Genomic DNA, 23,385 nt, shown 5'->3' with positions numbered 1-23,385 from the left:
TCCTAGGTAGGTCGCCGTTTGATTCTCACTACATGCAAAAAGTAAAAATATGGAGCACACATTAATAAAATATAGATATATTTGGAATGTAAATATGTTATGTGATTTTGTAAATCTCTTCATGAGAATAGAAGATATGTATGATTGTATATATATGATCGATTAATGAATGAAGGAGGCAAGGTTTACAATTCTAATATGGTATCAAACCATTAAACCCTAAATCGATCCTTCTCTCATCCCCACCCCCCTTTACGCAACTTCTGATCATCTCCCTCCTTCACCTCTGTCCTCATGTCATCTCCTATTCATCCCGCTGTTATCGTCACAAACATCAAAGCACTAATCCCTATTACTCTCGACATCGAGAACGGCCATTATACAGCTTGGTCGGAGTTATTTAAAATTCATTGCATGTCGTATGATGTATATGATCATCTTCAGCAGAAGAAAACCAATGAGACATCCTCCTCATCCGATAAAGACCAAGCTAAAGATAAGACTACTTCTTCTCCATCGTGGGAACGTCTCGATTCCATTGTATTACAATGGATTTACAGGACGATTTCCACTGATCTCCTACACACTATTCTGAAGCCCAACACCAACGCATACGCTGCTTGGATGGCGTTGGCAAATATTTTTCAAGATAATAAGGCCACGCGTACCATCGACCTTAATAACAAGTTTGCCAACACACGTCTTGAACAATTTCCTTCCATGATGGCGCACTGTCAGGTGCTCAAGGTAATCTATGATCAACTCACTAACGTTGGTTCTCCCATCACTGAGGAACAATTGGTCTTACAAGTCCTCATGGGGCTTACGGATCCATACGAGAGTACGGCTACTATTATTCAACAAACCAGTCCCTTACCGGACTTCTATGAGACCCGATCAAGGCTATGTATGGCTGAGACACGCAAAGCAAATCAAGTTCGCAACACAGCTTAAGCCGCTGGCACTGCTCTTGTGGCGTCTTCAGACACTCGTCCTCCACCAGCTTCTGATAATCAGGACTCTCGGTCAGTTTCCAGTCGATACGAGGCTCGCTTCGATTCAAATCGAGATCAAAACACTCGTGGAAGAGGTTGCGGCCGCGGTCGTGGACGCGGACGCGGTGGTTCAGCAGGTAGGGGACGCGGTAATTCTGCTCAACAGTTCACGGGTCAGCATGGGAACCCGCCATGGCCTTTTGGCTTCAACTCTTGGGCCGGCCCAACTACTTCCTATTCTTGGGCTCCATAGAATACTGTTCCCCCATGTCCGTATCCCACAGTTCCTCGGCGAACAACACCCACCAATGCCAGTATCCTAGGCCCGCGTCCAGCTCAATCGTATGCGGCAAACTGTGCTCCGACTGAATATGATCAGCCCGTCTACACTATGGATACAGGTGCGACTTCGAATATGACTCCCCTTCCTGACAATTTCTCTTCTTTTTTTTAATGATGGCATTTTTAAAAATATTCTTGTGGGTAATGGCAAAACTATTCTGATTTTTGGACATGGCAATCAAACTCTAAAACCACCTTTCCCCCCTTTTAAATTAAATCAAGTTCTCTATGCTCCTTCACTAATTAAAAACTTGATTTATGTTCGCCGTATTACAACTGACAATCATGTTTCTATTGAATTTGATCCGTTTGGTTTTATTGTGAAGGACCTCAAGACCCGGACCCCTATCTTACGATGCAATAGTCCGGGGGATCTCTACACACTTGATCCTACACATATTACTAAGTTCACCACACCATCCACTTTTGCAGCCATCTCACAAGATATCTGGCACCAACGTCTCGGTCACCTAGGATCAAATTTACTTCAGTCTTTAAAACAATCTTAATTTATTCATTGTAGTACTGTGAAACCTAAATTTTGCCAGTCATGTGTTTTTGGGAAACAAGTTAAACTACCTTTTATTGATTCATATAATTCTACTTTTATGCCTTTTGATATTGTTCACAGTGATCTTTGGACCTCCCCCATTCTCAGTAATGGAGGTCATCGTTACTACATTTTGTTTCTTGATAATTACAGTAATTTTCTATGGACCTACCCTCTTGCTAATAAATCTCAAGTTTTCTCTACATTCTCTACCTTTGCTAAACTTATTACCACTCAATTTAATCTCAAAATTAAACAATTTAATTGTGATAATGGACGAGAGTACGACAACTCCTCGTTTCAACAATTTTGTAATCAAAATGGCATGCAATTTCGGTTCTCCTGTCCTCATACTTCTTCTCAAAACAGCAAAGCTGAACGGAAAATACACACCATTAACAATCTTATTCGCACAATACTAGCTCAAGCGTCTCTTCCTAATACCTATTGGCATCATGCCTTGGAGGTTGCCACATACCTTCTCAACATCTTACCTAGCAAACTTCTAACTCCCCCACTCAACGTTTATATCTCACTCGTCCTTCCTATGATCATCTCCGAGTTTTTGGGTGCCTATGTTTTCCTCTCATACCATCTACAACCATCCATAAATTGGATTATCAATCGATGCCTTGTGTTTTTATCGGGTATCCTCCTAACCACCGTGGCTACAAGTGTCTTGACTTGGCCACTCATAAGATTATTATTAGTCGTCACGTTATTTTTGATGAAATAACTTTTCCGTATGCCAATCGTTCCTCATCGGACCTTCGGTCCTATGAATTCCTTAACACTTCTACACACCCTCTACTGTGGACCAACTCTTCCTATCATGCTGCCTCCACCCATCTTGATAGTCCACAACCGCTAACACCCCCTAGCCCACATCGTATTCCTTCTCATCAGCCCAACCCCCATGGCCCAACTCCCTCAAATAACCCTCACGGCCCTTCTCTCAGCTCCTCTCCTTCGGTTCACTTCAACAGTCCACCCATTACCACTCCACCCGAGCCCACGTCTCCTCAGCCCACGTCTCCTGTCCATTCGGCCCAAACCCCTCTTGTTCCACCTCCCATCACCCAACCCGATACCTCTCCACCCATTTTATCCATCCATTTGGCCCAAATAAATCCCGCCTCTTCCACAACCCAAACTGAGAACACTTCACAACCTTCCCACACATGGAATACTCCACCCCCCTCTACCTCTACTCGCACTATGCGTACTCGCGCCAGGGATGGTATCTCCAAACCACGACGCTTTCTAAACTTGTTCACCACTACCGTTGTTTTGTTACCCGAAACTACCAAAGATGCCTTGTCTGTTCCGGAATGGTTTAATGCCATGACCCTCGAGTTTAATGCCCTTATTAAAAATAAGACATGGGAACTTGTCCCTCGACAACCTCACATGAATGTGTTACACAGTTTGTGGTTGTTTCATCATAAATACAAGTCGAATGGTACATTAGAACGGTACAAAACACGTTTGGTTTGTGATGGGAGTATTGATTGTGGCGATACTTTTAGTTCGGTTGTTAAACCGACTACTATACGTACCGTTTTATCACTTGCTTTGTCTCAATCATTGAAGATACATCAGTTGGATGTCATAAATGCGTTTCTAGACGGTAATTTACATGAGACGTTTTATATGTATCAGCCGATGGGTTTCCGGCATAAACACTTTCCTGATCAGGTATTTCTTCTCAAGAAGTTACTTTATGGGTTGAAACAGGCGCCACATGCATGGTACCAACAATTTACTGATTTTGTCATCTCTATTGGGTTTCGACAGAGTCGTTATGATCACTCTTTGTTTGTTTATCATCATGGTACTGATGTGGCCTACTTACTCATCTATGTCGATGACATTATTCTTACGACATCTACGGACTATCTTCGGGATCGTCTTATGTGTCGATTAGGTGATGAATTTGCCATGAAAGATCTCGGCCCTCTTAGTCATTTTCTTGGAGTTCAAGTTACTCGAATGGGGAATTCTATGTTTCTTTCTCAGCAACAATACACTAATGACATTATTGAACGGGCCGGTATGACTTCTTGTAACCCGGTTGCTACACCCGTTGACTGCAATCCGAAGCTAAGTGCCACATCTAGTCCCGAGTTTGACTATCCAACTCAGTACCGTAGTTTGGCAGGTGCACTTCAATATTTAACCTTTACTAGACTTGACATTAGTTATGCGGTTCAACAAGTGTGTATGTACATGCACTCTCCTCGTCTTGATCACTGGAATGCTCTCAAACGTGTCATTCGTTACTTAAAGGGCACTACCTCCTTTGGGCTTACTTTGGGCTCCGTTGGTGATTTCTCTCTTCGTGCATACACGGATGCGGACTGGGCCGGGTGTCCTAACACACGTAGATCTACATCCGGGTACTATGTTTATCTTGGCTCTACTTTATTGTCCTGGTCTTCCGAGCGTCAAGCCGTTGTTTCTCGGTCTAGCACTTAAGCTGAGTATCGGGGTGTTGCAAATGTGGTTGCAGAATTTTCCTGGCTTTGCAATCTTCTATTGGATATCTACAAACCAATGCGTAAGGCTAGCATTGTTTTTTGTGACAATATTAGTGCTGTGTATCTTTCAGGGAATCCGGTTTAACATCAGCGTACTAAACACATTGAATTAGACATACATTTTGTTCGTGAACTCGTTCAGTGTGGACAGGTCCGCGTCTTACATGTTCCATCCAGATTTCAAATTGCGGACATTTTCACTAAAGGCTTGCCTCGTATTTTATTTGATGATTTTCGGTCCAGTCTCAACATTCGGCCACCTCAAGCTTCGACTGCGGGGGTGTAATAGAATATAGATATATTTGGAATGTAAATATGTTATGTGATTATGTAAATCTCTTCATGAGAATAGGAGATATGTATGATTGTATATATATTATCGATTAATGAATGAAGGAGGCAAGGTTTACAATTCTAATACACATCTCTGGACATAATCGAACTTGGGGTAAGGAGAGGTTGGCATGTGTTAGAAACCTTTGGAAGAGACATCGCTGCCACCGAGCTAACACCGTTAAAAAAGGGAGTCTAGAGATGGCAACACACCAAATAATCCAACAACACCAAATGTGTTTCTTTTGAAAAGAAATTCATTTTTATAATTTTACGTATTTTAGGAAATTCCAATTTTATTTTTAGATAAATTCCAAACATACACAAATATATATGATTCATATTAATAATAACTAGTTTTATACACAGCGCCGCGCTGCGGCATGCTCAACCAAATCATTTTTGGTGTGATAACTTGTACGTATTTCAATACCACTAATAACTCGATGACGCTAAACTGAATTATTCTTGGTGTAATAACATGATATGCAAATGTACTTTTAACAAACACACATTTTCTTACACTCTCATTCCATATGGATACTTCTTAACTTCAAAGTTAATAATAGGCCTTGGGAAAAAAAGTGCTCTTTTTATCATTTTACATGTCGTATTCCTTCTAGCAACTAAGAGCCAATCTGATACTCAGCTGTTTGATTTTGCAAGAGCATGAATTCATAAACACATAGTAAAATAACTACTGAAAAGATTCTGTAGGCAACTCTTATGGAAAAGTATGAATCAAACCAAAACCAATTCTAACAAAAAACAAAAAAAAGGCTACATTTACAGTCTGAAATTAATCATATAATAACCTGAGAAACTATAATCAATTCTTTGTTCAGCAATGTGGTGAAAAGGATGTTTTTTTTAATTTCATCATCTTTCATAATCATCTTTCACAATAACTTCCTGCGGTTACCTTAATCGACAGGGGATTGTGTTGAGAAAGTCTAATTAATTCATTGATGCAACAATCTAATTAATTATTTGATGCAACAGTCGGGTGAAATGGTTGTGGTGCGTCCCTGATGAAGAAGATAGGAAACGTCGGCACAATGGTGAAGAACACCGAGCCAGTGAAGCGAGGAAAGCTGTAAGTCGACATTTTATATCCATCCATGCTTCCATAGATAGTTACTGGAGAATAATATTATTATCCATGACTATAAGGCCTTTGTAAAGCGGGAACTGCAAAATGGTTAATTGCTGGATCAAATCAGTTTGCATTAAACCAAGTGAAGGATTACTCATAATCAAGCGATTCGATAGGGTATAGTTCTCCATAAATCTCTATATTTATGCACAAAAGCTCGAAATCTGCACAATTCAACCAGAATCTTCGATTAATTTCACTTCGAATCAAACAAAAACTAAGCAAACTTACATAATACACTATACTAAGCACGATTTAACGAGAATCTTCAGTTAAATCAACTTCAAATCAAACAAACTTACATCTTCACTTTAATCCACTTCAAATTGAACGAAAATCAAGCAAACTTACATGATACGTTATGTCATAAGCACGGTTCAACCAAAATTTTCGGTTAAATCCACTTAAGGTCAAATAGAAATCAATCAAACTTACATAATACACTAGGTGATTGGCAAAACTCAACCAGAAATCTTCGGTAAAACCACTTCAAATCGAACTAAAATTAAGCAAACTTACACAATACACTATGTTATAAGCACGATTCAACAAGAATCTTTGATTGAATCCTCTGCAAATCAAGCAAAACTTACATAATACACTAGTAGAAGCATGATTCAACCTGAATTTTTGGTTTAATCCACTTCAAATCAAACGAAAATAATGCATATGTTACAAGAACAATTTAACCAAATTCTTCTGTTAGTCTACTAAAATTCGAATGAAAATCAAATAAATTTACATAAGACACCACATTAGAGGCGCGATTCAACCATAAACTCCGGATAATCGAACAAAATTAAGCAAAGTTACACAATGCACTATGTTATAAGCACGATTCAGCAAAATTCTTCGGTTTTATCCACTCAAAATCAATCCATGTTAGCAACCCATCCGAAGTCGACTAAAGAAAAGGAGAGGAGTGATCGCTGATCAATCTATGTTTGGACTGCTGTGCTACTTACTATTGGTATACAAAGTAAGAGAGAACAGATAATAAAACTTCAATCAATGGTAGTCGGCTGAGTTTTTATTGAGCAACTTGTATGGTACAAAATACAAAGTAAGAAAGGACTCAACTAAATACCCTCAAAAACCGCAACAACCATTGACTAAAGCAAATAGTACCAAACGCTACTTTATTCAAACTTCAAACTTATCCAAGCAAGGACAAAGGTATGTATGGTTGGACATAGTAAGGCCGTTTTACAAATAAGGGGACCAAACTGGTAAGCCGGGATCGGAGGTTTGACCGGGTATGGTGAATCTAGACTTTAATTAACTATCGGAGATCCTATAAAAATCCACGATATCTAACGAGCGCCCTTCAATAAGGCTTCAGACACAAGAAAAGAATGAGGTCCTACAGAAACCTCGATAACATAGCTCATCGGAAATAAGTTGATGAGAGAGATAGAATTGAAAGAATGAGAGAAATCGATGAGAGGGTATGTTGAGGGGCTTGCGGCGGCAGAGGTGGGTGGATCTATTACTTTCTTCTCTCTGTACTCTTCTAAGGCTAACGCTATATGATATGGGCTTGGTTGGGCATTTTAGTTGAGTAAAAGTTGATCTCACGTGGTTTTCATGTAGGTTAGGCCGGTGGAGCTAGTGTATTAGAATGGGTAGTACGGGTTATCTCTTAACCCCGTCTTCATACTGTTTTCGTAGTTTAAAGAAAAAAAAGTTTCATTTTTATACAAAGAATACCCCTAATCTCCAAAAAAATAAATTGGGATGCCCCTAAATTCGTGGACTAGCTCCGACACTAATGTAGGAACAATTTTTTCACCCAAAAGTACCTAAAATGGGTGCAATAAGAAGGGCTTTGTTAATGATTATGTAATAACTAGGTTAGAACCTCGTGTATTACACAGGCTGATCAATATATATAATTTTATATACTAAGTAATAAAAAAGTTAAATCTTTAAAACTCGTGCATTGCATGGATTGAATAAACACGTAAGAATTTCATTCTCACCGGAGGCAACAACATGATTCCTAAGAGTATTACCATTTATGTGTCTACTAACAATCGACAAGCTATGACTATTCATCGTTTCATGAGAATTATCAGATAAGATATATGATGTGACATTGTAGTTGGCAAAATTCTATGTGAATTAACATCTTCTGTAGCAGCTAGCTCCATTGGAAGCTCTTCTTCATTATTTGGAACCGATAACACCTTCCGAAACATACATAGTAGAATCAAAGCATTTACACAAATGCCCACCAGCGTTGCTAACAGAAGACCACAAAAGAACGCCCCAAATGGTATCTTCTTTGAACAGCTATAATCGTATTCTGTTGTAAGACCCTAACACGCTTAAACTGAAAAGACGCAGCAGAAATACGTACCATAAAATTTCTTTTATTAAAAACATTCCAACACGATTGAAAGTCCTTTCTATGGTGAGTCTTTAATGATAATTACATTTTTCGATTCATTTAATACATAAAACATATCATAAGTTTACTATCTACATGACCACACATTCCCGTACAATCCGTGTTATGACTCGATCTTCAACCGCTTACATCCCGTGATGATCATGGTCCTTTATTCTGTGAAACTTGCAGTCACCAAAAACATTCACATTATTAGTACTTGGGGCATTATATAATTTAAAGTGAATAACTAACGAATCACATCGCGTTTTATCCTCATGTAGATTCCGTCCAGTTATCCTTCTGAATTCGTGCATTTCATCTCATAGTCTAACCTTCGATGAGCATACAATAATATACCTGCACTTCATTTCATTCTCAAAAACAATTCGGTTACCACCATAAATTCTTATATGTATTAACACCATATTTATCTTCGTATGAATCTCATTCATTGGAAACGTATGGTGTAACATCACATGTTTAAAACACCTAATCCAACTCTTTCGTGTATGAAGGACCTACTACGAACATGTATACCTCCCTACCCAAACTCTTACATACATTTTTACATGCTCACATAACCACTAAACGAATCCTAAGCATAAAATCCATGTGTAAAATTGTCATACATACGAGTCTACACATATATTCATATCTAATCATGTTTCACTATGGTTTCAACATTACACTATATCATGTACATACAATAAAAATCTTACTTATAAGACTTAACCATATCATATCAAAACCATATTTACATATGTTAGTGTACATGCCACGTCTTCGTACATGTTCCCATAGGTTTCTGTTCTTACCCGAACCCCACAAAAACTTTATGGTAGGCTTAGGGTACCTTTGGGAAGCTTATCGGGGCCTTGAAAGCAAGGAAAATTGAGAAAAACGCGTAAAACAAGTTTTCGGCACCAGACCCGCGTAGGCAGCAAGATAGGGTGTCGCCTACAAAAGGGCATGGCGTCGCCGACTCCTAATGTTGATTTCCGTTTTTTGATCATTTTGCCCACTCGTCGCATATCCCGGAAGTTCCAAGACATGTATTAACAATATTCAAGCCCCCATATCCTTGTAATACTTAACCCGAAGATCAAACCGACTACCACAACTTGCTAAGTTACTTTCTATGTTCGACCCGTTTGATCTCACCAAGCATTTTCCATTACATTTGAACTATAAGCAACTTACTACAACATTTCTTACCCATTTACTTACATCTCATAAGCATTCCTACATGACTTCCAATATTCATACAAACAACTTCATTTATATACTAATAAATGAGTTTTGAAGTTCACTTACCTTAAGCGTCCGTATTCGCATCCGTTTCTTGCCTATTTTGACCCGTTAACCTGCCATGCTTCCATCTATCTTGACATGATCCCTATACTTTCATGTCATCATATTCACATTCTTGTTAGCATACATGATTGTACATATTAACGATCATATCAAATTCATATTTCTTATTCGACTTTCATTAATCATTTGTAACAAACATAAGGCCTAGATTCAACAATACATTCACAATCATTCAACGTAATTATGTAAAAACAACGTAAACTATACTCACAAGCTTAATTGCATCTTCTTCATTCGTCTGAACATTAGTACCTGCAACACAAAACATTGAAAATCAACCAGAACACACAAATTAAACAAGATTAACCAACGACACCGTAGATTTTGGAACATTTGCACAAAATTTGCACAAATAAAAAGACATAGAAAATGATAATATGAGAAATTGATGAAGAATAGAAAGACAGACAGACCTAGATAGAGTAGATTCATTTTCTTTAATGAATCTGATGATAGAAACCCATATTGATGATTTAAGAGTTGATGATTGAAGATGATAGAAACCCATATTGATTATCTAAAAACCTTATATCTACAAAATCGCTAGAAGAGAGAAAAGCATGGGTTGCAATGCGATTTGAAAAGTGAGGAGTTGAGCGCATCCATTCTGAAAATGCCTAGCTTTTGAAATTTGAAATCCCCCAATGCATATAAGTTAAATCCCTTAATAGATATTATATTTAATTTAATTTAATTTAAATTTAAATTTAAATTTAAAAAAACAGATAGTGATGTAATAATTCGATAACAAAAGCATTGTTGGCAGAACGTAGGATCAACACATAAGCAAAAACGGTGTCATGCTCTAGTCTCCTTTAATAGAAAGGGGAGATTTAATCTGAATATATTAATAACCAGATTAGGATGCTATGTTTATTAAACATTATTACAAAACAAATGTACAAAGACGCTCTTATCGTAGAAAGTTGGGTAACGCAATGCAGGAAGAGCTGCAACAATTTGAGAAACTTGGAGTCTGGAAGCTTGTCAACCTACCGGATAATCACAAGTTCATCAGTACAAAATGGGTCTTCAAGTGTAAGAGAGATTATCAAGGAGTCGTTGTACGTAATAAAGCTCGATTGGTTGTCCAAGGTTTTCATCAGCAAGAAGGTATTGATTATACTGAGGTCTATGCTCCTGTAGCACGACTAGAAGCCATCCGCATTTTCCTGGCATTCGCATCATGGAAAGGTTTCAAAGTGTACCAGGTTGATGTTAAGTCTACTTTCCTTTACGGAAAAGTGAAAGAGGAAGTGTATGTCGGCCAACCACCAGAGTTCGTCGATCCAATGCACAAAGAAAAGGTTTACTTACTAGATAAAGCGTTGTACAGGTTGTACCAAGCCCCAAGAGCTTGGTATGAGACACTCTCTTAGCACCTTTTGAGCAATGGTTTATCACAGGCACTATTGATAGCACTCTCTTCACAAGGGAAGTGAAAGAACACTTGCTGATTGTACAAATTTATGTGGATGACATCATCTTTGGTTGTACGAATGATGCGTTGTGTAAGGAATTCGAAGAGGTCATGAAAAAGAAATCTGAGATGAGTTCAGTGGGAGAAATGAAGTTTTTCTTGGGACTTCAGGTCGATCAGTTGTCTGATGGTATCTTTATCCATCAGACGAAGTACGTGCACGATGTGTTGGAGAAATTCAATATGTCAGGTTCGTCACCATTGTCGACTCCATTGGCTCTCAACCACGGCATAGGACCAGATATACAAGGAGTGAAGATTGATGAGACCTTATACAAATCAAATGATTGGATCACTAATGTCACACCCTTAATTTCCACATGCGGAGTACTACCACGGGGCGTGTGACTGACTAGGATCATGCCACCAATCATATAGAACATTATATAGTAATAAAACAGTTTTCACCACCACTAATATGATTATTGACTAAAGTCCAAAGTTTAAATCCTAAACAATGTTTAAAAGCTAACAGTGGAAGCATAAGTAAACATTTCTAGCAAGAGCTTTAAAAGTTCATAATTATTATAAGAAAACCCGACGAGGGTTAATGCGACCACTACACTCCCTAGCTGCAAGCTCCTGAGCTATCACTGAGTACCTGCAAAGCATGCAGTAGGGTATCAACATAAAGTTGGCGAGTTTACGAATTTACCGGTTTTATTTCCAAAAATGTAAGTTGTTCATTCGAGTATTTATAATGACACTATAACAAAAGATGTTTGAATTGATGAATGACACACACCCAAAAAGGGGGTACAACATAAACTGCATAAGGAACAACCCCCGCGTAAGAACCGCACACTCACGAGAATTACCAATTCAGATGCGGAAAGTACAAACACATAGAGCATGGCCGCACACTTTAAATACCGCACAATCTCACTGTACAACTGAGTGATGCACAATGTACAACACCTTGTTGCATGACCGCACACTGTCTAGAGGCCGCACACTCTCATGTGGGCCACACACTAGACAGTGGGCCGTACACTCTTATTAGGCCACATAACCTAACGGGCCGAACACTCCTAAATTGGACCATATATTATCTATTTCTATGGACCGCACACTTGAACCCAGTTGGGTTGTACATTAAAGGACCGCACAACTAAACTATTATATTGGGTTGTGATGTTACCTGTCACTAGTTGTGGTTTGTATTATACATCTCCTGTATATTTATTATGTGATATGTAATAATTAAGTGCTACTTTATACGTGTGTTAATACGTGATACGAATCTGACTAAACTCGGTAACCATATTAGGATGTGGTTGACCAAACTTTATACCAAGTAAATAACCTGCCGAACAAAACTAAGGTGAGTTCACACACTAAAAGCATGTACCCCGGGGGGGCAAACTGATGAAATACTATCCTTGGTAGGGATACTTTTAAACTACTAATCCCAGGGGGATTACGGTCGAATACTATTTATAAATCATGTTTTAGCAAACTAAACGAAACTCTATCATTAAGTCCCCACTTACTATACCGATTAATCGCCGGGGGCGAACGGGATATTAGTTGATAGCGCTATTAGGTTTGACAAACTTCACACCGTGACCTGGGGATCGGGCGTGAACTATTATGCCTTGCAACTTGGTCAATGATGATAGACATTGACTTGGGGCACAACAACTTGCCAGTCGCCAGTATTCGGTATTACGCAGTTTAGTAGCTTACAGATGGGGTAGCTAAAACTTAGAATATGGACAATTTCTAGGCTTTTAAGTGCCTTTTTAACGAACGATGCAATGTGTGTGTTGTTAACCGAGTTTGTTCTAAAACTTTTTAGACAACAAAACCTCGTGCCACTTCCCTTTTTACTAGCACTTGCCACAAGTCCAAATATTGGATCTGTTGCTACGCCGATAGGATACCCCCAGATGTAAGGGCCCAAAAACCGAATTTGAAATTTATAGAATGTTTTTCTTGCTTTACGTTACGAGATAAAAATAACTAAGTTATGTAACTTAGTTATTAACATAAAGGTTGGAAGGTCGGAAATGGGAGTATTCGGTTCAAATAACGCAAAAAACTCAATTAGAGGGACTAAAAGTGGCATGTGGTGCAAACTTTATAAAATTTAGCCTTTTAAAGTGGGGAATATGTATAGGTCGACATATACATATGCTCAGGAAGAAGAAAAAGGTGTTCTTCCCATAACCCTTTAAATCAAGGCAATTGAAGAAGGATTTGAAGCTAAATCAATGCATGAATGAAGAATCCTTACCATCTCATCCTAATGAACATGGTATAAATTTTGATTTGGTGATTTTTTTCAAGAAGTGGGTTATGATCAAACCATGAAGTAGTATGAAATTAAGTATGACGAGTTGTTAAAATCACCATATAGGTCTTGGGTTATGAACAATTTTGAGTAACTTGATGTTTGTAAGTGAATCCCTTTTTGGGTTGATGAAGATGGCGACATGGGTGTGCATGTCTAAATCCTTGTGCAAAATTAATGAATTAGCTAGTGTGTGACGCATAATTGTTAGTTAGATTAAAGATTAGATGAAATTTATGTCATACTTAGTGGTGATGATGAACAGATGTAAGAAATAGGAAGGAAAACATGAACTAGTTTGTACATTGTGCATTAAATTGTGTACGCACGGCAAGTGTTTGACAAAATACCTAAATGACAATATTATGTGAACTTGTATGCTAACAATAGGTGAACATGTGTAGAATGTAACAATGACATAATTGATGGTAGTTAAACATGAAAAATGCATTGTAGAAGGATTTCATGAGAAGGTGTAGTTGATGGTATGATTTGGGTAGAAATATGCATTAGAAACTTGTACTCTATGCTTGAATGGTGAGGTGCACACCATGTGATGGACCAACTGCTTATTGGTAATTTAGAAATGAATGTTCACTAAGTATATAACATATGAACTTGCTAGTGAATAATGATGTATTGTTGAATCTATGCCTTGTGTAACATTTGTGCTTGTAATCATTGTGAACAGTTCAGTTATCAATAAAACAATGTTATTTTATCCCAATGTTTGTTTGGTTGTGTTTTACATTTTTCATGTTCTGACTTTTGTTCAATTTCAAACTCTACAGCGCTTTCTGGAGAATTATACGCAAACTGGTGCGTAAACGTACCCAGTTTAATGCGAAAAATACTCCGGAACATCAACATATACTCAACATACCTTAAATAACCTTTACATAACTTAGAAATAAGTTTCGAAGGTATTGGTATGGCAAAAACAAGTTAATTCGCTTACAGGGACTAAACTTGACAAACTGTGAAAGTATGCCAATTTGAACTGTAACGAACATTCCGGAACATGTCCATAAGTTAAACATACCATAAATATCCTTTACATAGCTTAGAAATAGGCTTTGAGGGGTTTGGTATGCTAAAACGAACTTTTGGGTCATTCAGGGACTAAAAGTGTCAAAAAGTGCACAAGTTTGCACTTTCGCGCATAAATTACGTTCTGAATACATCCGGACATCCAAAATTTTATGTAAGCATTATAATATTATGCCTTAGTGTTTGGCATGAGAAAAATCCATTCGTCGCGTTATTTGGATCATTTTTCGCGCTTATGCGCATTCCGTCGTAATTAACCGAACATCGCGATCGTACGGCCAAACGAACCAACATCCGACACATTTTTGAGCATGTTTCATGTCCACAATGTTTAGACATCATTTTAGGGCCCTAAAGTTGGCTTTACGGGCCTTAGAAGTGTCGGAAATGGCTTAAATACATAACAGGGACTAAAACTGTAATTGCCGAAAGTTTGGGCGGATCAGACAGGGCCAGGCGGCCCGCCTGAGCCTTGTGTGAATCCTGACGCGGGCCGCGTGGGACATGCAGATCAGATAAGATCGATTAGTCAGCAAATCTCAGCTGATCAAACCACAACCACATGATTTCACTTGCCCTTTCAGCTCACTAAGGGTCATTTTCAGTAACCACAACTTTTCGACAAGTGTACGCACGAGATTCGATCACGTTTTTCAAGAAACGATCCTAACGGTTCAGGAAATACTATAAATACCCCACCCCCATTTTTGTAAAAACCCACAAAAATCTGATCTAAGCTCTAAGTTGGAACCTTTGTTTCATACCTGAGCTATTTTGATCTAGATTAGCATTCGGGGACCCTCCGTAAGTATTCTTTCGTTCTTTTATTCGCTTTTCGAGTCCGAAAGTCAACATTTTGTTGACTTTCTGCATTGACCAGCCTATGGTTAACCCGAAGTTCATTAGAACTTCATAACGTAAGCGTGTTCACGATGGTTATAGTCCGTAGTGACTATACCTACTGATTACCACGTTATCTAGGCTCAGTGACAAGTCGTAGTTTCGGCCAAAACGCGCACTCTTGCGTATTTTGTAACCAAACTACTCGTGAGCATCAAAGCCGTTTGTTTTGATGCCAAACCTGTTTTCTAAACTTAGTTAAGCATGTTCTAACATGCTTAACTCGTCACTTTTAGTGTAGTGCTTATATAGGGTCGTAAGGTAAGCGATCTAAACCATCGCTTATACTTTCGAACCCGACCCATTTGGTCGATCATTAGGATCCGACGAAACACATTAGGTGACCATAGCTATAACCTTCCGAGGTTATGCCTTGTGGTCACGATGTTAGGCGTTCCAAACGCGTTCTACGCGAATGACGCGTTAAGGTAGCATAAGCTACCTAAACGGGTCGTAATGGATCGTAAGCACTTAGGTTAGGTTTCATTTTAGTATGTAGGCTCTGTTAAACCATATTTCACGAGTCTCCATACTCGTTTGGTTTACGAACCCGCATACTATCCGATCCTTCCGATTTTGGTCCGGTATATTAATATAGCTACCTATTAGGTGCCGTTTGATATCCCATGATCTCTAGCATTGTGTGATTATTACACAAGGAATTCAAGGCAATCTCAGGTGAGTACATTGAACCCCTCTTTTACTGTTTTCCAAACTGTTCTGGGGTGAAACACATGTGCCTACTTGTTACTTTCATGTTTTCCATGTTTTCACATCATATACCTGCTATGTTCGTTAGTACATTATAGTACATGATTTCATTACATTTCATGCTATGTATGCCCATTGTGTGCGTACTTAGTACATTGTTTTACATTACATTTCATGCTATGTATGCCCATTGTGTGCGTACTTAGTACATTGCTTTACATTACATTTCATGCTATGTATGCCCATTGTGTGCGTACTTAGTACATTACTTTACATTACATTTCATGCTATGTATGCCCATTGTGTGCGTACTTAGTACATTGGTTCACATTACATTTCATGCTATTTATGCCCATTGTGTGCATACTTAGTACAATTGTTTACATCACATGCCTTCATTTTGGTATAACATTTGGTTTTTTTAACATGGAACAATACATTCATTAACATTGATCACGCCATTCGTTAGTACGTAGTGGTACCATAGGAATTGACAACTCCCGTTCCTGAAATCCTGGGTTTGTTTGGATTGGAAGGAATGACCGAATTCGATATACATAACTTAGATAACCCTTTAATTTGTTTAAGGGTTTATCGCCATAGTCTCCAGGCTTGGATGTATGCATATTTCACAATACAGCATAAATGTTTATATCAGTAGAGCATGCATTGTTTCCACAAAACATAACGTTGATTTAAACCATGTTTTACTTCAACACCTTGTTTTGTGCATTTTACATATGGTTTAGTTGATACATCTCACTTACCATACAAGATATATTTTGGGTACACATTACATGATCTACATTAAACATAAACATTTTGACATTGATATACATACTTGGTGGTTTACATTGAACATAGACATTTCGATATGGTTTACACAATAACACTTGACAATTGATTTATACATGAACAATTTACATGGTGGTTGGTTTGGGTAAATGGTTGGAGTAACGTGGCATATGTAATATGATACAAACATGGTGGATACGCCGCTGGTACTTCCTATATATAAATGCTTGTATAATATTACATATCGTAGCGTTATCTAAGTCATTTCAGTTTAGACACAATACATTTTACACAAATAACATAATCTTCACAAGACATTATTTTTACAAACAACTTATCTTATTCAACTCATTTTACTTGGTTACTCGTTTAACCTTACACTTATCTATACATATCATCTGATATTATCGTTTTTCAAATGGTTTACAAAGCAAGACAAATTACAAGGTTCATGACTAACTGTTATTAAACATTTCTTTAAACTCAAGTCATGAATCCCATTTTCACAAAACCTATGTATCTCACAGGCATTTTTATGCTGACGTACCTACTTTCACATGTGTTTTCAGGAGCTGTTCCATAGGATGATGATCATGACACTAGGGCGGACCTGTGCCTTAGAGAATAAAAATGAAGATAGACTAGTTTATTTATGTTTTAAACTCTTTGTTTCATGTTTGAAGACAATGTAACACGTTTGTTGATAAATAAAATGTAACTTTAATTTTCATGGTTATGAAACAATTAATTCTGTCCACAACACTCCCCGGCGTTTCCGCCGCGGTTGCACGTTACACACGGTCGGGGTGTGACAGAAGAGTTGGTATCAGAGCCATTGGTTATAGGGAATTAGGTTATTAGTAATGCTTTGACCTAGACTATAACTTTCTAGGACCCTAACACAAGTTATCTTGTGTTTAGATTTTTAAAACATGCACATCACCTATCCTTAGGTGATAACCACAACGGGAATTTCGATTCCGAATCCGCTTTGAAAATTAATCATCTGTTCTAGGATGATTGATTACTAGGTTTTGAACCCTCTGTTATATGGTTTTGCACCCCTTTGGATTCTCAAAAATCTCGTCAAGGTTTTGAGGGTTTAATAGTGTGAACACGTGCGAACTGGAAGAGTGAATGCCTGTACCCTGAGTTTTCTGTCTAAGGCTAGAGTGTTCGTACAAATCCACATAATCTGACCAGTCACTCTTACCTGGGAACTCTTGGGGTGAGTGTTCACTTATAGGCGAGCATGTCTTCGCGATGCATTATTATCGACCCATTTACTTTGATTAGACCTTATGTGTCGCTTGTTTGCTTAGCGATGCATAACCACCATCTTTGCTTTTGTTGATTCTGTTTCATCTCATTCTCTTCATCCAATCATGTCACTCGTTTCCTTTCATGTTTTTCCTCTTTTAGAATGCCTCCTCGACGCGAACACAAGATAGCAACTGCCGAGCTGGCAGAAATTATTGCGCAGCAGATGGCTGCTCAATTCCCAAATCTCGTTGCTCAGTGGAACCAAGCCAACAACAACAACAATGGTACATGCAATTTCAAGAACTTTAACTCGGCTAAACCACTCAAGTTTAGTGGTTCTGAGGGAGCAACTGGGCTTCTTCAATGGTTCGAGAGCATCGAGAATAATTTTCGCCACGTGCAGTGTCCGGATAATCGCAAGGTCGAGTTCTCTTTGAGCGTGTTTCAGAAGAGGGCTCTCACATGGTGGAATGGGGTAATGAGAGACCGTGGTGCAGATGTTGCTCTAGCATACACATGGGCTGAACTGAGAGCTCTTATGATGAGGGAGTTTTGTCCTCGTCATGAACAACGAGCGTTGGAGAAGGAGTTTGATGATTTGAAGCAAGATAGTGGCGAGCACAGGGCATATACTGATAGGTTTGAGGAGTTGAGTCTACTTTGCCCGACTATGGTCGCCCCACTCGACAAGGCTATCGAAAGGTACATCGAAGACCTTCCTGACTCGGTACAAGACATTATCAATGGTAGCAACCCTACCACACTTCGTCAGGCAATCGAGTTATCAGCGACACTGACTGAGTCGCAGATTCGAAAGAATAAATTACACAGGAAGGGTGACAAGGGCAAGAAACAGTCGTCTGACAAGGAAGATAGCAAGAAAGGTCAAAATAAGAAGGTAAAGGATTCTGGTTCCTCAAGGGGGTCAAGGAAGCGTAAGGCTTCCCAAAATTTTGCGGTCACTGCTCAGGTTAACCAGGCAGCTCCTAACCAACCCGCACAGCTTCCAGCAAAGAAGCCCTATTCAGGAAGTGCACCTTTGTGCAATCGATGCAACAGTCACCATCAGCCGCAACATCAGTGCCGTTTCTGTACTAACTGTGGGAAGTCAGGTCATCTTGCCGATGTTTGTCGGTTTGCTCAAAATCGCACAGTTCAGAACCCTGCTCAACAAGTTGCTCAGCCTCCTGCTCAGCAACAGGGTCAGGCTGCACGACCAAACTACCTACAAGGTGCTTGTTATAACTGTGGGGATCTGACCCACTACAGAAACCGGTGCCCAAGGCTAGCAAACCAGAACCAGAATCAGAATGAGGCTCAGGCTCAAGGGTGAGTCTTCAACATGAATGCTCAAGAGGCACAAGCAGACAATGAAGTGGTGAACGGTACGTTCTTTATTAATAATCAGCCTGCATCTGTTCTTTTTGATTCGGGTGCCGACAAGAGTTTTGTGTCATTAACTTTTGAGCCAATGCTTCGTGTGTCTAGAACGAAACTAGGTAAACCTTTGACAGTAGAGGTTGCCAGTGGTGAACCCATTGTTCTTAATTCTGTTCTACGCAACTGCCAGTTGAACCTTAACGACCATATTTTTCCTATTGACCTCACGCCAATGCAACTTTGATAGTAGAGGTTGCCAGTGGTGAACACATTGTTCTTAATTCTGAGATGCAAGAATTATCTAAACAGCTTCAGGAGCTCTCCGACAAAGGTTTTATCCGACCTAGTTTTTCACCTTGGGGTGCTCCCGTTCTTTTTATAAAGAAGAAGGATGGATCTTTTATGATGTGTATCGATTATCGTGAGCTTAACAAGCTTACCATTAAGAATCGATATCCCCTACCTTGCATTGATGATCTCTTTGATCAATTGCAAGGCGCTTCTTATTTTTCAAAGATTGATCTGCGATCTGGATATCATCAACTCCGTGTGCATGAAGAAGATATTCCCAAGAAAGCGTTCCGCACTCGCTATGGGCATTATGAGTTCACAGTCATGCCATTCGGTTTGACTAATGCTCCTGATGTTTTCATGGACTTAATGAATAGGGTCTGCAAGCCTTATTTAGATAAGTTCATCATTGTTTTCATTGATGACATCTTAATTTATTCCAAGACGGGAGCTGATCATGAGCAACACCTTCGTCTTACTTTGGAACTCCTAAAGAAAGAACAGCTTTTCGCCAAATTCTCCAAGTGTGAATTCTGGCTTAAAGAGGTTCAATTCTTAGGACACATTGTCAACGAACAAGGTATTCATGTAGATCCCTCCAAGATCAGTGCGATTAAGGATTGGGATATGCCTACTACCCCTACTGAGGTTCGTTCTTTTCTTGGTCTAGCGGGTTTCTATCATTGCTTCATAGAGAATTTCTCAAAGATTGCAGTTCCTCTAACTGCTCTAACTCAGAAGAACAAGCCATTTGATTGGGGAGTCAAACAAGAGGAAGCGTTTCTGACTTTGAAACAAAAACTTTGCGACGCGCCTGTCCTAACATTGCCTGAGGGCAATGATGATTTCGTCGTTTATTGCGACGCATCTAAATTAGGTCTTGGCTGCGTCCTGATGCAAAGAAACAATGTCATAGCATACGCATCAAGGCAGTTGAAGATTCATGAGAAGAACTACACCACTCATGATCTTGAGTTGGGTGCAGTTGTCTTCGCTCTTAAGATCTGGAGACACTATTTGTACGGTACAAAATGTGTGGTTTTCACGGACCACAAAAGTCTTCAGCATATCTTCAATCAGAAAGAACTCAACATGAGACAGCGACGTTGGGTTGAACTTCTAAACGACTATGACTGCGAAATTTGCTACCATCCTGGTAAGGCGAATGTCATAGCCGATGCTTTGAGTCGCAAGGAACGTACTAAGCTTCATTGTGTTCGTATCCAATCTGTTATTCAAGCTCAAACTGATATCCAAGCCCGTATTTCTCAGGCTCAGCAAGCTTGTGTTTCACAAGGTTTGATGGATAAGGAATTTCCTTATCACATAACACCTGCTCTTGAATTGAAGGACAATGGATCGTATTACTTCATGGACCGTTTGTGGGTCCCAAGCCAAGATAATCTTCGTACCTTGCTTATGGATGAAGCCCATAAGTCTCGTTATTCTATTCATCCTGGCTCAGATAAGATGTATAAGGATCTTCGTATTCAGTATTGATGGCCTGGTATGAAGAAAGACATTGCCTTATATGTATCAAAATGCCTTACTTGTCTTAAGGTTAAGGCTGAACATCGGCGTCCTTCTGGTTTATTGGAGCAACCAGAGATCCCAGTTTGGAAATGGGAAAACATTACTATGGATCTCATTACCAAACTCCCGCGCACAAAGAAAGGTCACGATGCCATCTGGGTAGTCGTTGATCGTCTTACCAAGTCAGCGCATTTCTTACCAATCCGTGAAGATTTTTCTGCTGACAAACTTGCTCAAATCTACGTGGATGAAATTGTAGCTCGACATGGTGTTCCTTTGAACATCATTTCTGACAGAGATGCTCGTTTCACTTCTCATTTTTGGAGAACCATGCAATCTGCCATGGGGTCCCAACTTAATCTAAGCACAGCTTATCATCCGCAAACAGATGGCCAATCTGAAAGAACAATCCAGACACTGGAGGATATGCTTAGAGCTTGTGTGATCGATTTTGGGGGTAGTTGGGATTCACATCTTCCATTGATTAAATTCTCCTACAACAACAGTTATCACTCCAGCATCAACATGGCTCCTTTCGAGCTCTCGATAGTCGAAAATGTCGTTCACCAGTCTGCTGGAATGAGATCGACGAGGCTCAACTTACCGGACCTGCCCTCATTTTAGAGACGACAGATAAGGTTAAGAAAGTTCGTGATAACCTTCAGACAGCTAGAAGCCGTCAAAAGAGTTACGCGGACCTAAAACGCAAGCCCTTGGATTTTCAAGTCGGTGATCGTGTATTACTTAAGGTCTCACCTTGGAAAGGTGTGATCAGATTTGGAAAGAAAGGAAAACTTGCACCTAGATACGTTGGACCATTCAAGATCGTCGAAAGAATCGGTAAGGTAGCCTACAGACTTGAGTTACCTCCTGATCTTGGAAATGTTCATCCAACCTTTCACGTATCCAATCTCAAGAGGTGTTTAGCCGATGAGAACCTCCACATACCACTTGATGAAATTCGTTTTGATAAAACACTGAAATTTGTTGAGAAACCGGTGGAAATCATGGAAAGTGAAGTCAAGTGGCTTAAACGCAAGCGCATTCCTTTGGTCAAGGTTCGCTGGGAATCTAAACGTGGACCCGAGTTTACTTGGGAACGTGAAGATCAAATGAAGGCAAAATATCCGCATCTTTTTCCACGAGTTTCCTCTAAATAAATTTCGGGACGAAATTTCCTCAAGCAGGGGAGACTGTAACATTTGTGCTTGTAATCATTGTGAATAGTTCAGTTATCAATAAAACAATGTTATTTTATCCCAATGTTTGTTTGGTTGTGTTTTACATTTTTCATGTTTTGACTTTTGTTCAATTTCAAACTCTACATCGCTTTCTGGAGAATTATACGCAAACTGGTGCGTAAACGTACTCAGTTTAATGCGCCAAATACTCCGGAACATCAACATATACTCAACATACCTTAAATAACCTTTACATAACTTAGAAATAAGTTTCGAAGGCTTTGGTATGGCAAAAACAAGTTAATTCGCTTACAGGGACTAAACTTGACAAACTGCGAAAGTATGCCAATTTGAACTGTAACGAACATTCCGGAACATGTCCATAAGTTAAACATACCATAAATATCCTTTACATAGCTTAGAAATAGGCTTTGAGGGGTTTGGTATGCTAAAACAGACTTTTGGGTCATTCAGGGACTAAAAGTGTCAAAAAGTGCACAAGTTTGCACTTTCGCGCATAACTTACGTTCTGAATACATTCGGACATCCAAAAATTTATGTAAGCATTATAATATTATGCCTTAGTGTTTGGCATGAGAAAAATCCATTCGTCGCGTCATTTGGATCATTTTTCGCGCTTATGCGCATTCCGTCGTAATTAACCGAACATCGCGATCGTACGGCCAGACGAACCAACATCCGACACATTTTTGAGCATGTTTCATGTCCACAATGTTTAGACATCATTTTAGGGCCCTAAAGTTGGCTTTACGGGCCTTAGAAGTGTCGGAAATGGCTTAAATACATAACAGGGACTAAA

General features: G+C 39.2%; 2 protein-coding genes across 2 annotated transcripts; both read left to right on the top strand.

Annotated features, from left to right (window-relative positions):
- Positions 1-294: 294 nt before the first annotated feature.
- LOC110893678 lies at positions 295-954 on the top strand. The gene has a single exon (XM_022140765.1). It carries the CDS (start codon positions 295-297, stop codon positions 952-954), a length of 660 nt encoding a protein of 219 aa, XP_021996457.1.
- A 2,277-nt stretch (positions 955-3,231) lies between these two features.
- Positions 3,232-4,365, top strand: LOC110893670 (uncharacterized mitochondrial protein AtMg00810-like). The gene has a single exon (XM_022140759.1). The coding sequence runs from the start codon at positions 3,232-3,234 to the stop codon at positions 4,363-4,365; it is 1,134 nt and encodes a 377-aa protein (XP_021996451.1).
- The last annotated feature ends 19,020 nt before the right edge of the window (positions 4,366-23,385 follow it).

The sequence above is a fragment of the Helianthus annuus genome, chromosome 2 (genome assembly GCF_002127325.2).
Source record: "Helianthus annuus cultivar XRQ/B chromosome 2, HanXRQr2.0-SUNRISE, whole genome shotgun sequence".
Classification (NCBI taxonomy): Eukaryota; Viridiplantae; Streptophyta; class Magnoliopsida; order Asterales; family Asteraceae; genus Helianthus; species Helianthus annuus.
The sequence above is the reverse complement of the archived record's forward strand: the minus strand, read 5'-3'. Positions and strand labels throughout refer to the sequence as shown.